This window comes from Leptonychotes weddellii, chromosome 5 (genome assembly GCF_054177405.1).
Source record: "Leptonychotes weddellii isolate Sample4059 chromosome 5, ASM5417740v2, whole genome shotgun sequence".
Lineage (NCBI taxonomy): Eukaryota > Metazoa > Chordata > Mammalia > Carnivora > Phocidae > Leptonychotes > Leptonychotes weddellii.
Genome location: NC_138373.1, coordinates 82,746,283 through 82,760,706, shown reverse-complemented (window position 1 = coordinate 82,760,706; position 14,424 = coordinate 82,746,283). Strand labels below are relative to the sequence as shown.

General features: G+C 33.7%; 1 protein-coding gene across 1 annotated transcript in view; it reads right to left on the bottom strand.

Moving 5' to 3' along the window:
* The window catches only part of PDE3A (phosphodiesterase 3A), a 315,847-nt gene that overhangs the window by 115,663 nt on the left and 185,760 nt on the right, over window positions 1-14,424 (bottom strand). The window contains exon 2 of the mRNA XM_081821315.1: window positions 9,247-9,297. Coding sequence (XP_081677441.1) covers window positions 9,247-9,297 — 51 coding nt within the window. The remainder of the gene's footprint in view (window positions 1-9,246; window positions 9,298-14,424) is intronic.

The following is a 14,424-nucleotide window of genomic DNA, read 5'->3' as shown; positions in this document are numbered from 1 at the left end:
CTTATTCTAGAAGTTTCATTGTTGGAGCCTCCAGTATGTGATAGACTTAAAGCTATGCTACTAAATAGGACACAGATAATTTATTTACTTATTTTTAGTATTTATTTTTAAATTTTTATTCAATTTATTTAAACTAAAAAAAACCCAAAAAACAAAACAATAAAACACGAAAAACAGTTCACCTGTTTCTCCTACCCCCTACCTCTTGAAACCACTACCGTGTTCTCTGTATTTATAAGCTTTTTTTTCTTTTTTAAGATTCCACACAGAAGAGAGATCATATGGTATTGTCTTTCTCTGTCTGACTTATTTCACTTAGATAATGCCCTAGAGGTCCATCATGATTTCATTCTTCTTTCTGGCTGGGTAATATTCCACCGTAAGTATATGTGGGTGTGTATATTTAATACACATAGTGATTTCTTTATCCGTCATTTATCAATGGACACTGTTTGTTTCCATATGTTGGTTATGGCGACAATGAAGATGGGCGTGCATATATCCTTTCAAACTGGTGTTTCAGTTTCTTCAGAAAACCAGCCAGAAGTAGAGTTGCTGGATCATATGGTAGTTTTATTTTTAATTTTTTGAGGAACCTTCCTACTGTTTTCCACAGTGATACACCAATTTACATTCTTATCAACAATGGATAAGAGTTCTCTTTACAGCGCGCCTGGGTGGCTCAGTGGGTTAAGCGTCTGCCTTCGGCTCAGGTCGTGATCCCGGGGTCCTGGGATCGAGCCCCGCATCGGGCTCCCTGCTCGGCGGGGAGCCTGCTTTTCCCTCTCCCACTCGCCTTGCTTGTGTTCCCTCTCTCTCTGTGTCTCTCTCTGCCAAATAAATAAAATCTTTAAAAAAAAAAAAAAAGAGTTCTCTTTATTCCACACACTCACCAACACTTGCTATTTCTTGTCTTTCGGATACTAGTCATTCTGACGGGCCATGAGGTAGTAACTCATGTGGTTCTGATTTGCATTTCCCTGATGATTACTGATGTTGAGCATATTTTCACATACCTGTTAGCCATCTGTATGTCTTCTTTGGAAATACGTCTATTCAGATCCTCTGCTCCTTTTTTAATCAATTAAGTTTTTGCTATTGAGTTGTATGAGTTCTATATATGTCTTAGATATTAGCCCTTTGTCAGATACATGATTTGCAATTGTTACCTCTTATTCAATAGGTTGCCTTTTCATTTTGTTGGTATTTAGAAGCTTTTCAATTCAGTTCAGATGTGTATTTTTGCTTTTGTTGCAAAAATTTTGTTTATTTTGCTTTTGAAGCTTTTCGGCTGGATTTTTATTTTTGCTTTTATTTCCTCTCTTTGCCTTGGTTGTCAGATTTAAAAAAAAATTACTGCCAATACCTATATCAAGGAGCTTACTGCCTATGTTTTCTCCTAGGAGTTTTATGGTTTCAAGTGTTACATTCAAATCTTCGATCCATTTAAAGTTATTTTTGTGTATGGTGTGAGACAGTAATCCAGTTTCCTTCTTTTGCATGTGGCTGTACAATTTTTCCAACACCATTTATTAAAGAGAGGCTGCCTTTCCTTTCCCCACTGTATATTCTTGGCTCTTTTGTCATAAATTTATTTACCATATATGTGTAGGTTTATTTCTGGGCTCTCCATTCTGTTTCATTGATCCATGTGTCTGTTTTTATGCCAAAACCATACTGTTTTAATTACTGTAGCTTTGTAATACAGTTTGAAATCAGGGAGTATGATGCCTCCAACTTTGTTCTTTCTTAAGATTGCTTTGGCTATTTGTGTGTGTGTGTGTGTGTGTGTGTGAGAGAGAGAGAGAGAGAGAGATTCCATGTAGATTTTAGGATTATTCTATTTCTGTGAAAAATGCCATTGGAATTTTGATATGGATTACACTGACTCTGTACATTGCTTTGGGCAGTATGAATATTTTAACAATATTAATTCTTTGAATCCATGAGCACAGAATATCTTTCCATTTATTTTTGTCTTCAAGTTCTTTCATTAATGCCTTACAGTTTTCAATAGACAGGTCTTTTTCTCCCTTCATTAAATTGATTCTTAGGTATTGTATTATTTTTGGTGCAATTGTAAATGAGACTGTTTTCTTTATTTCTCTTTCTGATAATTCATTATTAGGGTAAAGAAACATAGCAGATTTCTCCATGTTGAAATTTTATCCTGCAACTTCACTGAATCCATTTATTAGTGCTAAGCATTTTTTAATGGAGTCTTCAGGGTTTTCTATATTTATTCTCAAGGCATCAGGGACGCCTGGGTGGCTCAGTCATTAAGCGTCTGCCTTTGGCTCAGGTCACGATCCCAGGGTTCTGGGACCGAGCCCCACATCAGGGTCCCTGCTCCACGTGAAGCCTGCTTCTCCCTCTCCCACTCCCCCTGTTTGTGTTCCTGCTCTCATGATCTCTCTGTGAAATAAATAAAATCTTTAAAAAAAAAATTCAAGACATCAGCAAATGGTAATTTGGTTCTTCCTTTAGATGCTTTATATTTTTTCTTTTCTTTTGGTTAATTGCTCTGGCTAAGACTTCCAGTACTCTGTTGAATAAAAGTGGTGAGCGTGAACATCTATTCCTGATCCTAGAGGAAAAGTTTTCCACTTTTCACTGTTGAATGATATTAGCTATGGGCTTGTCATGTATGGCTTTTATTATGTTAAGATACATTCCTTCTATACACACTTTGTTGGGAATTTTTACCATAAATGGATGCTGAATTTTGTCACTTTATCTACATCTACTGAGATGACTATATGATTTTTATCCTTTATTTTGTTAATGTGGTACATCACATTGACTGATTTGTGAATGTTGGACGATCCTTGCATCCCTGGAATAAATCCCACTTAATCACAGTGTATGATCCTTTTAATGTATTGTTGATTTTGATTTGCTAATTTTGTGCTGAGGATTTTTACATCTATGTTCATTAGAGATATTGTCCTTTAGTTTTCTTTTTGTATGTCATCCTTGTATGGTTTTGGTATCAGGGTAATGCTGGCCTCATAAAATGTGTTTGGAAGAGTTTCCCCTCTTTTATTTTTTGAGAGAATTTGAGAAGAAGAAATTCTTCTTTGAATATTTGGTAGAATTCACCAATGAAACTGTCTGGTCCCAGACTTTTGTTGAAACTTTTCTGATCACTGACTCAATCTCCCTACTAGTAATTGGTCTATTCAGATTTTCAATTTCATCATGATTCAGCCTTGGTAGGTTGTATGTTTACAGGGATTTATCCACTCTTTTTGGGTTGTCCAATTTATTGGCATATAATTGCTCATAGTAGTCTCTTAGGATCCTTTGTATTTCTCTGGTATCAGTTGTAACATCTCTTTCATCTCTGATTTCATTTATTTGAGCCCTCTTTCTTTTCTTGGTGAATCTAAAGGTTGTTTTGTTTATCTTTTCAAAGAACCAGCTTCTAATTTCATTTTCTTCTTAGTCTCTATCTCATTTATTTCTTCTCTAATCTGTCATTTCCTTCCTTCTACTAATCTTGGACTTTGTTTCTTCTTTCTTTAGTTTCTTGAGGTGTAAAGTTAGATTATTTGAGACTTTTCTTGTTTCTTGAGATAGATTCTATCTTTATGAACTTTCCTCCTAAAACTGCTTTTGCAGCATCCCATAAATTTTGGTACATTACATATCCATATTTGTTTTATTTTTAAGCAAACCAATAGCTTAGTATATCTGATAACTTATTTTTCCCATCAGAATATTCAGCTATCTTCTTGTATTGTACATACAGTATTTCACTTATTTAGGAACATACAAACCAGAATTTCATCGTCTACAGAACTAGATAAATCACACAAAAAGTTTTTTTCTTCAACAAGTGGTCTTAAGTCTATTTGCTAAAGCCTGGCTGGTAGTCAGCATGTAAGTCATCAATAATAAGCTAAGTAACTAAAGAACCTGCTAGTCTCTAACTATTGGTAAAAAGGAGCCTGCTGGTTCCTAGTACATTAAAATCTTAGCAAGTTCACAAATTCAGAAACTGAAGGAATCTTTTCCCACAAGGCTCCTTGGAATCCACCCCTATCATTTTTAACCTTTTCAAAGGAGAGTGATTTTCTATTGCCCTTCTTCACTTCCCACTGGAAAACTTTTCTTCAAGAATTTAAAGAAAAATAAAAAACTAATTGCCTTCTGAGAATTTCATCCCTGACTTCATTTGGTATTACTGGGAATACTGCCAGATAAAAGAGTTCTGCATATTGTTGGAAGTCCATCGTTTAGCATATTCCCTAATTTGGATGATCTACTATCTGAGAATATATACTTAAAAAACAACAAAGAGGAGGAGGGGGAGAGGAAGGGGGAGGAGGAGATGAAGAACAAGAAGGAGAAGAAGAAACCGCCAGAAAGCTTTGAGTGAGCTGACAAATTATATCACAGAATTATTGAGAATAAATAAATCAATTTGAATTAAATTATTGCTGAGTTTGCAAAATCATATGCAATTAAGTGGTGCAATTTACTTGAAGCAAGATATGCATTTTTCCATACGATAAATATTTGAAGGGCATACCTCATTATCTGTGATAGTGTACACATGATATAATTTTGGAGGACCACATCAAATTTGAGAAAATCTCTTACTTAGTAATAAGCACATGGAGGGAAGGCCAGGAGAAGCTTAACTATCTTATAATGATCAATGCTCTCAATATTAGCTGATTATTTTTTATCTTCTACCTAAGGCTGACTTTAGGTAAAACTGTATGCTTCTTGAAGACCACAGTTGTTCATTTTTGACTCCTTAGAGGCTAAAAAAATTGCCTGACATATATTGGTGTTTTTTTGAGTCAACATAAAATAGGTTAAAATTTGTCTTGCAGGCTACCCACTCACAGAAGTTGACACACCTCTGCTTTTACTAGGCATTTCTTGATGCTCAAACATCAAGCCAGTCCCCTTTTTTAGATATCCAAAATGAATTTCTCTCTTCTAAAGCAAAACTCCTCCAAGAGAACATTCTACTATCTTACACTATTCACTTAATTTCTGTATTCTGCTTTCCATCACTTCTTGATCAAAATGGCATTCTCAAAGTTCACTAATGTCCTGCTAATCACTATTTTGAAATGCATTTCCCATGTTTTTCGTTTTCTTGAACCTTTGTTTGTGGTCTCAACCCTCTTCCTAATGTAACCTGATAGTATACTACTTTTGATTCTGCATCATTTCTCCTTTAACTGGTCTCCTAGCTAGAACACAGGCATGCTTTAATTCTCTCCCCAGGCTCCTCCCAGCCCTTCCAATGAGCCTTCCCAAGAATCAGTCTTTCTTCTGTTTTTCCGTTATAATTATCTGCTTCTACAATCTATCTCCTGATGTAGTTCAATTATCATATGTATGATTAGCATTCCCAACTGACTACAGAACTCTAATCTGGCACTAATCTGGCTACAGAGCACCAAAATGGTACCTCAAGTACCTGTCTCAAATTTCCTTTGAGAATTGTCATTGTCACTTCTCATTTAACACTGCTAACACTGAATTCATTGTCTTCTCTATAAACTAGTGTGAAGAGCACTAATTCCTCAACTACTAGATTTCAAAATCTTTACCCTCCTTACTTCTTCCTCATGTCTAATCAATAATATATGACATTCTCTGAATCATTCCTTCACAGTAGTTCCTGCAACAATCCTTAGCCAATATGTGTTGACCAAACAGTTTTAAAGAAAATTCACATATATCCAGACATATCCTACACTCTGCCAGTGTAGACTCTTACTCAAGCTTTTGCCTTTTCCTCCCATTGTACTTCTAAAACCTTACCCAGAGCACCTGGGTGGCTCAGTCCGTTAAGCGTCTGCCTTCAGCTCAGGTCCTGATCCCAGAGTCCTGGGATGGAGCCCTGCATCTGGAGTCCTGCTCAGCGGGGAGTCTGCTTTACCCTCTGCCCCTCCCCGTGCTCATGCTCTCTCTCTCTCAAATAAATAGATAAAATCTTTTAAAAAATTTTAAAAATAATAAAAAAAATAAAACCTTACCCAATGTTGAAGGTTCACTTCAGATAGCAACTCCAAGAAGTAGTTTTACTAAGGATACTCTATCCCACCTAAACTCCTATCACATTTTGCTTATATAACTAATTTTACACTTACTAGACTACCTTATATAGCAGATTATATATTCAAGTATTGACCTATCCAAACATAACTTGTGAGCTCTTGGAACGCAGTAACCTTGTCAACTCAGTTTCTCCTCAGACTTAGACCTACTACAATGCTGTACATATAGTAAGTGCTTAAAAACTTACTGTCTTCAATTAAACTAAACTGAGGTGGGGTTTGAGTATGCCTAAATTATTAAGAAATCTGTATTCAGATGCAGTCTGTCTGAAATTCCTTTCAAATAGCTAAAAGGCTTTAGACATATTATCAAGGAAATAACAGCAAGATAAGGGATCAATGATCTAAAACATAAATACAGTGTCTTTTTACCCCCACTGGGCAATTAAAATTAGATAAGAAATTATTACCTAATACTTAATTTATCTGAAATTTCAATGGTTTTTGTTACAGTTACTGTTTTTAGTTTTTGGTGTATGTTTTTGCTTTTTACCTTGACAATTTTTATGAGTGAGGAATCAAAGTGAGACAAAGGTATGATCATTGCAAATACTTTAGCTAGTTGAAAGGTCTCAGACAGACCTTGATGTTGATAATGGTAGTTCAGGCAAGAAGGTTCTAATGCATTTGCCTTTCAGAACCATCTCAGGCTTTCAAATGTGATCAAACTTTATTTATGAATATATTTTGTGCGTGTGGAATTTTGAAATTTTCTAGCTATGTGCAATATCTGGAATTTAAAATTTTTCACTCTGGGTTTTTATGTTTAAATTTAACACCTATTAATATTGTGCTTATTGTGCTTTTATGACATTTTTCTTCTAATTTATAATAACCAATCCAATATAGTAACCAATCCAAACCCAAAAATACATATATTCAAGTAGGTCATATGTCAGGTTACAAATGGCAAGATTTCATTCTTTTTTTATGGCTGAGTAATATTCCATTGTGTGACTGTATTTGTTTATGTATGTACGTAAATACATATATATATTTATATATATATATTATATATATATATTTTATATATATTATATATATTATATATATTTTATATATATTATATATTTTTTATATATAATATATATTATATATATTTTATATATATATTATATATATATATATAATGATGTGGATGGAGCTAGAGAGTATTATGCTAAGTGAAATAAGTCAGTCAGAGAAAGACAAATACCATATGATGTCATTCATATGTGGAATTTAAGAGACAAAACAAACAAGCAAAGGGAGGATGGGGAAAGAAAGAGGAGGCAAACCAAGAAACAGACTCTTAACTCTAGAGAACAAAGTGATGGTTACCAGAGGGGAGATGGCAGGGGTTGGCGGGACTGGGCGGGAGGGGGAGAATGGGTGAAATAGGTGATGGGGATTAAGGAGGGCACTTTCTGTGATGAGCACCAGGTGTCGTATGGAAGTGTTGAGTCACTATACTGTACCCCTGAAACCAATATTATACTGTATGTTAATTACCTAGAATTTAAATAAAAACTTGGAAAAAACCCAAACAGGTCATATGAGTAAATAATACTTATTTTAAACAAACATATATAGCACTACCTTACTTTGAAAGGGCATGTCGTCCTGAAGTTACTTGGCATATTTTGAATATCAAAATGTTTTTGGTGGCAATAATGAAGAACTGCTGAATTTCTTGTGCTCATCTTTAGTTTTTGTTTTTGTTTTGTTAAGATTTTATTTATTTATTTGACACAGAAAGACACAGCGAGAGAGGGACACAAGCAGGGAGAGTGGGAGAGGGAAAAGCAGGCTTCCCGCCGAGCCTGATGTGGGGCTCGATCCCAGGACCCTGGGATCATGACCTGAGCCGAAGGCAAACGCCCAACGACTGAGCCACCTAGGTGCCCCTCATCTTTAGTTTTTCATTGGTTTCGAAGCACATAGCATTTACCATACATTCATCATTTCATTCCCAATCTTGCAGCAAATTCTGACTTAAAATATTACAGGTGTGTATAGAGGGAGAGTTGACAGAGAAAATGGAAAAGGGAAGTAAGAGTGAAGGAAGGCAAGACAAATTCTTTCAGATAACTAGCTTAATTGGACTGGTTTATATTACCTACTAATCAAGTTGATAATGGATAAAAATAAAACCACGGCTATTAAAATCTCAACTTAAAACAACTGACTGACTGGGTTTTATTTTCCCAGTGCCCTCAATTAATAACCACCAGGCAAACTTAGTGACAGCACAGGTCCATGTCAGCTTTGTAAAAAACCTGGGAGAATCTCACATTCGATAATGAACTCTCACATACAGTACTGTATATTCAGCTTGCTTTCTTTTAGCCATATTTTTTAGTAGCAAACAGAAAGTGTGAGCAGGAGAGGTAAAAATATCCCACCCACTTAATTTTTATTTGGCTGTCTACAATCAGGTAAACACACAGGCTGCTAAGAGATAAAGGATTTTCATCTTTCTTCACAAAATACCGCAGGAGGAGAGAGAATTTTCTTCGTGTAAAACTCAGTCCTCATTCTGTCAGGCAAAGTAATTATGGAAGCAAAACAAATCCACATTGTCTAATTAGGTCATTAAAAAGCATAGATGCGTCATGGAAGTTTTTCCCCTTGCCTAAGACATAAAGTAAGACAATGAAAACAATCTGGTAATATAGAAAGGTTCAGAATTTGTTTCTTTTCAAAAATAATAGGTCCTTTCATCTTTCTATTTCCCTAAGACGAAGACAGTTAATTTGGAGACAGAATCTGTAATTAGTTCAGGGTTTACTTTGATTATGTTTCAAAATATTTAACCAAAAACAGGAAGATAGAGAAAGAAAGAAAATACATAGAAAAATTATCAAAGGAAGTGAATGAAAGCAAGAGAGTGGGTTGCTGATCAAAATGTATTGTGCAGAGACAAGATGAATATAAAATCTACATTCATATAAACACAACCAATCTGGGATACCAGAAAGCTCTCAGGAAGAATATACAGGCATCTGCCTCTGGGATTTGAAACCAGACTTTAATCACAGCTAACTTAAATAAAAACAAATGGCATGATTATTTGCCTCTTCCTCTCTCTACTTGTTATTGCTTGAGTTTTAGAAGACTCATGGCTCAAAATGTTAAGAAACAAAATTCAAAAAAACGGAAAGGAAAATAAACTTACCTGTGATCCTCTTGCCCCTCGTTTGTGGTCCCATTCTGAATGCCCCATGAGCTGTAATATAATAATTACCGTAAATTCAATGACACTTATTTTATGTGGCGAATATTTTTACTCTTTCTTCTAAAGAATACTTTTTTGAAATCTATGTTTTAATATGAATGTATTAAGTAGCTATCATGAATAAATTAATACACCAAAAGTAATAATAACCTCTGGTCTGATAGCTAATATTTCAACTGGTAGTTGTTTCAAAGATATTTTAATATCACTGTGTGATAGAAGAGTCTGCTAATCTACAGCTTTCTGGTTCTTTGTCAGGAACATCCTAGAAAGATGTTAACATGGGTTAAGCTTTTTACATGCCATTAAGCTCCTAGCTTATTAAGAAAATATGCTAAATAAATCATTAGCATAGCTTAATTTACTGTCATGAATGATAAAAATGAGAAGGCCAAAATATTTCAATCATTTTTAGTTCTGTTTTGATAATATCACAAAAATATGAGCGTTCTAAGGAGTGAAATGATCTAATGTGAAATACACCCCCAAGGTCACAAAATACAGATTTTCATAAACCTATAAAACATTATCAAGCTAGTCCCATAATTGTAATAGCCCTGAGCTACTTTGCTTATAAAGCATGATATTTATTAAAAATAACATGTAACTAGAAGAATACTAAGAAAATACAAGATATTGGCTGAGAGAAATAAAATTCTATTCATCTATCCAGTATACTTACTATTCATGTGTCTCAGTGGAAGAACTCCCCATCACTAATAAGCTAGCACATGAACAGGACAGACTACTCAACATATTAATATACCTTGTTAGCTTTTCTATACAATAGCAATGACCCCTTAGTAGACACAATAAAAAAACTGTTCACAATAGCAACAAAAAGTAATATGTTTTTGAACAACATTACCAAGAAATGTTTTTAACCATATACAGAAAATGGTAAGACCTTACCGATGGCCTTACAATGTCCCTGATTAAGAAGACCGAATTCTATAGAATTATTAAGTGTTCAGTTCTACCCACACAAATTTACGGGTTTAACCCAATCTCAATCAAAAGCTATTCATATTTGTTTAGGAAACTGAAAAAAAAAAAAACTACATACATTTTATCTGAGAGAATAAACTGATAAGAATCAGAATATATTAGGAGAGTAACACCCTAGTGGGTTATTAAAACATATTGTAAAATTTAACCCAAATTATGGGACAATGATTTAAGACTCAAAATATAAATGAATGATATGTAGTGGACAGTTGTGAAATGTCAAAATATGAAAAAGAAAATATAAAAATCAATGATTGATGAATTAGTTCATGAGTGGAAAAAAAAAGAGAAACATTCTATGGAAAAAAATGAGAACTGAACCTTCTAATATATACAAATATAAATTCTAGATAAAAAGCAAATTTAAAAAGATGAAATGGTACATATAAAATAAAAGCCAAACAAATACTTAGACTACCTTGAAATATAAAAAGATTTTCCAAACTAAACACACACACACACACACACACACACACACACACACAGAGGATTATGATCCAGCTACATAAAACTTCAAATGTCTGCACAAATGTCACACTGGCAAAATATTTCCATTAAGTGCCAGGTAAAAAAAATAATATCTTCAGTGCATTAAGAGCTCTACAAATTTGAAAGTAATGCAACCCTAGTAAATAATTAGAGGAAAGGATAAAGACAGTTCACAAAATTAATATCCATAATCAATATTCAGCAACAATTTTCCTTGAAGTGAAAAAGTTCAGTATAAACAATAACAAGAGATGACTCTTGCCTATCAAATTAGCAATCTGATCCTGTTGAATATTCGGTAGAATTTAGAAAGCTAAGTATGCATATAGATTGCTCGCATGTAGTGTATAGATATACACATGTATATATTTACACACTTATAAATACATAGACATACACTAGATATATCAAATTTAATACATACTGCATACTCTTAAAAATTCAGACCCTTTCAACTAGAAAATAAAAATGTAAAAATTCAGTAATTACAATGTGTCAATCACTGTGCTATCCAACAAAAGGGAAACTGTCTGCTAACTTAGAACATAAAAAGAACATAACATAGAATTTCAAATTTGGTTTTTAGGGCCTTTTTACAAAATTACATGTGAAATGCTCATGGGATTATAAGTGAAAAATGTAACAAAGTAATTTTAAATTACTCATTTTTAATAAGATGATCAGTTATTTTAAGCGTTGGAATTAGTGAAATGATTTAATTATAATTTGGCTAGCACACAATTTTGGGTAAATTAGGCCAGGTAATCATCATATAAAACTGAATGCTTAGATAGTTGATATTTCTTTAATGCTTTAATTTTTTTTTAATGTCTGGATTTAATGGCATTACATCTGCTAGTAAATATTCATTGATACTCATTTAAAGTTGATTATAAAAAAGTTAAACACTAATCAACTAATGAAATAAATAGTCTGATTTAGAAACATATAAATTAAGACCATTTAATTAGTTATTCACTAGAACTATCAAAAACCATCTTGACACATTTCAATCACCTGCCTTATTGAGACCTTTGGGAATACTTTTTGTCAATAATAGGAAGAAAAAGAAAATAATAGGAAGATGTGAAGCTTGTTTGGGCAACTTTAAACAGATGTTAAACTTGAGTACTATGCTGTTAGAGTAAAATAATTTTTTTAACATTTTAAAATTTAAATTAAATTAACATACAATGTATTATTGGTTTCAGAGGTACAGACCAGTGATTCATCAGTCTAGAGTAAAATAATTTTTAAGCAGAAGGGTTATCTTCTCTTTTCCCTGTTTTACCTAAATCTTAGGAAAAATAATACTTTATAAAAGACTGTTATGCCTATTATCCTCTTACTAATGAGCTTCAACTAAGAGGATAACTTAGCAAATTCTACTATCATGAGTATCACAGTAAAAAGAGGTAAAAAAACCACAAACACAAGTTATAATCCACAATATATTGACTTGGAATATTTGATAATGACAGGTAGTAAGTCAAAAAGATAACATTTCTCCAGGATCAGAACTAAAATAAGAAAAGCACAGATTTCACTGCCTTCTATCATTAACTATGTAAAAAAAAAAAAAAAAGATGATTTTTAGTCTGAGAACAAAAATTTTCAAAATGTAGACTCATTTGGGGCATCACTTAGTACAGAACAAGAAGATAAACTTGATCATTATAAGCCAGAACTTATAAACCTCTAAAAGTTCACTAAATCTGACCTTTTATTTTGAAACATACCATAGAAAATTTGCCATATGTATTACCTATCAGAGAGTGTTATTTCCTAGCATTATACAATAGACTAATGAGAGAGATTTAGGGTAAAGGAATTCTATTTTATTCTATCATTGCATATTTCTATCATATATTAATAACATTATTCTATTTAAAAGTCTGGGTTGACCAGCCATGTGTTAATATGTCAAAATGTATTTTTGAATACTATTACTACTTTTTTCAAGTAATGAAGAGTTCTAGAAATCTACATGTTATGTGAAATACAATCTAAAAAGCAATGAACTCTGAAATGATAAGATACTGTAATATTCTCTATTCAATAGAAAGAGAGTCAAAGGAAATTAACAAGATTTTTTTCCCTTTGGACTTCAGGAAATCATACAAAGGCTTTGTTTTTAATGAAAATAACCTGAATCAAACTTCAACATTAATAATTTTAGTGTTGAATGTATGAGTTTTGTTATAATACTTTCTGTAACTTGTTTTTTCAGTGCAGAGAAAGAGGTGGGGGTGCTGCTGGCCAGAGTGTCCGGGCCCTACTGTCTCCATGATTACAGCGTACCTGGCACCGATGGGGGTGAGGTGGGGAGTGGGGAGGATAAGCACATGATAGCACACAAATTTTTGTCTTAGTTGCACATAGAATTTATTTTACTGTTATAATAGCACTGTCCTTAGATCATGGACCAAAGACTAAAATAACCAAAATGTTTTCACTATCCTTTTAAAAAAAAAAATCATCCATTGTGTGATAAACTGCCTGACTTAATATTACAGATTATTTAAATTAAAATGAAGCATTTGGCCACAGATAAGTATCCCTGTTAAAGCAGAACCATAGGCCTAAATGTTTTAGGAAGTACCTAGACACCTCACTAGCCTCCCTCTCTTGACTAATGATTAGGAGAAATCAAAAAACTTGGTTATAATAAATAATGGAAAGGAGAGCTTGCACAATAGTCAGTGAATTTCAAAATTAAGTGCAAACTGATGTTGGTGAGTTATCAATGAGAAAGTCAAAACATCCTTTGAATCAAACAGGTAGGATTGGTATTGAATTGCAGATGACAAGTAGGCATTTGCCATTTTCATGGGCTTAGATAAAAGACAGAAATGGGTCATGGACTATGAGGAACAGAAGTAAAAACTGTAGATTTTTTTCTTTTTGCAATTGAAATCATCTGCGCTAAACTTTCAAGACAAATGAATAGCAGCATGATACCTAGATAATTCTGGGAAAAGAGACCAAAAGTTCATTAACATGATATGATGCTCTTTCTGGTGAAGGAAGGCTTGTGATTTTATTATTAGTTATATAAAGTTTCTAGAAATGTAAGAGAGAGAGAGAGACAGACACTAAGACCAGAAAAATGAAAAAAAAAAAATAGGATATTCAAATATATTCTAGTTGATAAAGAATACATGACTTCTTAATTCAGGAAGAAAAAAGAATGTCTCTCACCTTCTATAAAAACTACCCTCTGAGGGTTGCTGGAGTGGGGGGTGGGGTGGGAGGGATGGGGTGACTGGGTGATAGACACTGGGGAGGGTATGTGCTCTGGTAAGAGCTGTGAATTGTGCAAGACTGTTGAATCTCAGATCTGTACCTCTGAAACAAATAATACATTATATGTTAAAAAAAGAAGAAGAAGAAGAAGATAGCAGGAGGGGAAGAATGAAGCAGGGGAAATCGGAGGGGTAGACGAACCATGAGAGACGATGGACTCTGAAAAACAAACAGGGTTCTAGAGGGGAGGGGGGTGGGAGGATGGGTTGGCCTGGTGGTGGGTATTGAGGAGGGCACATTCTGCATGGAGCACTGGGTGTTATGCACAAACAATGAATCATGGAACACTTCATCTAAAACTAATGATGTAATGTA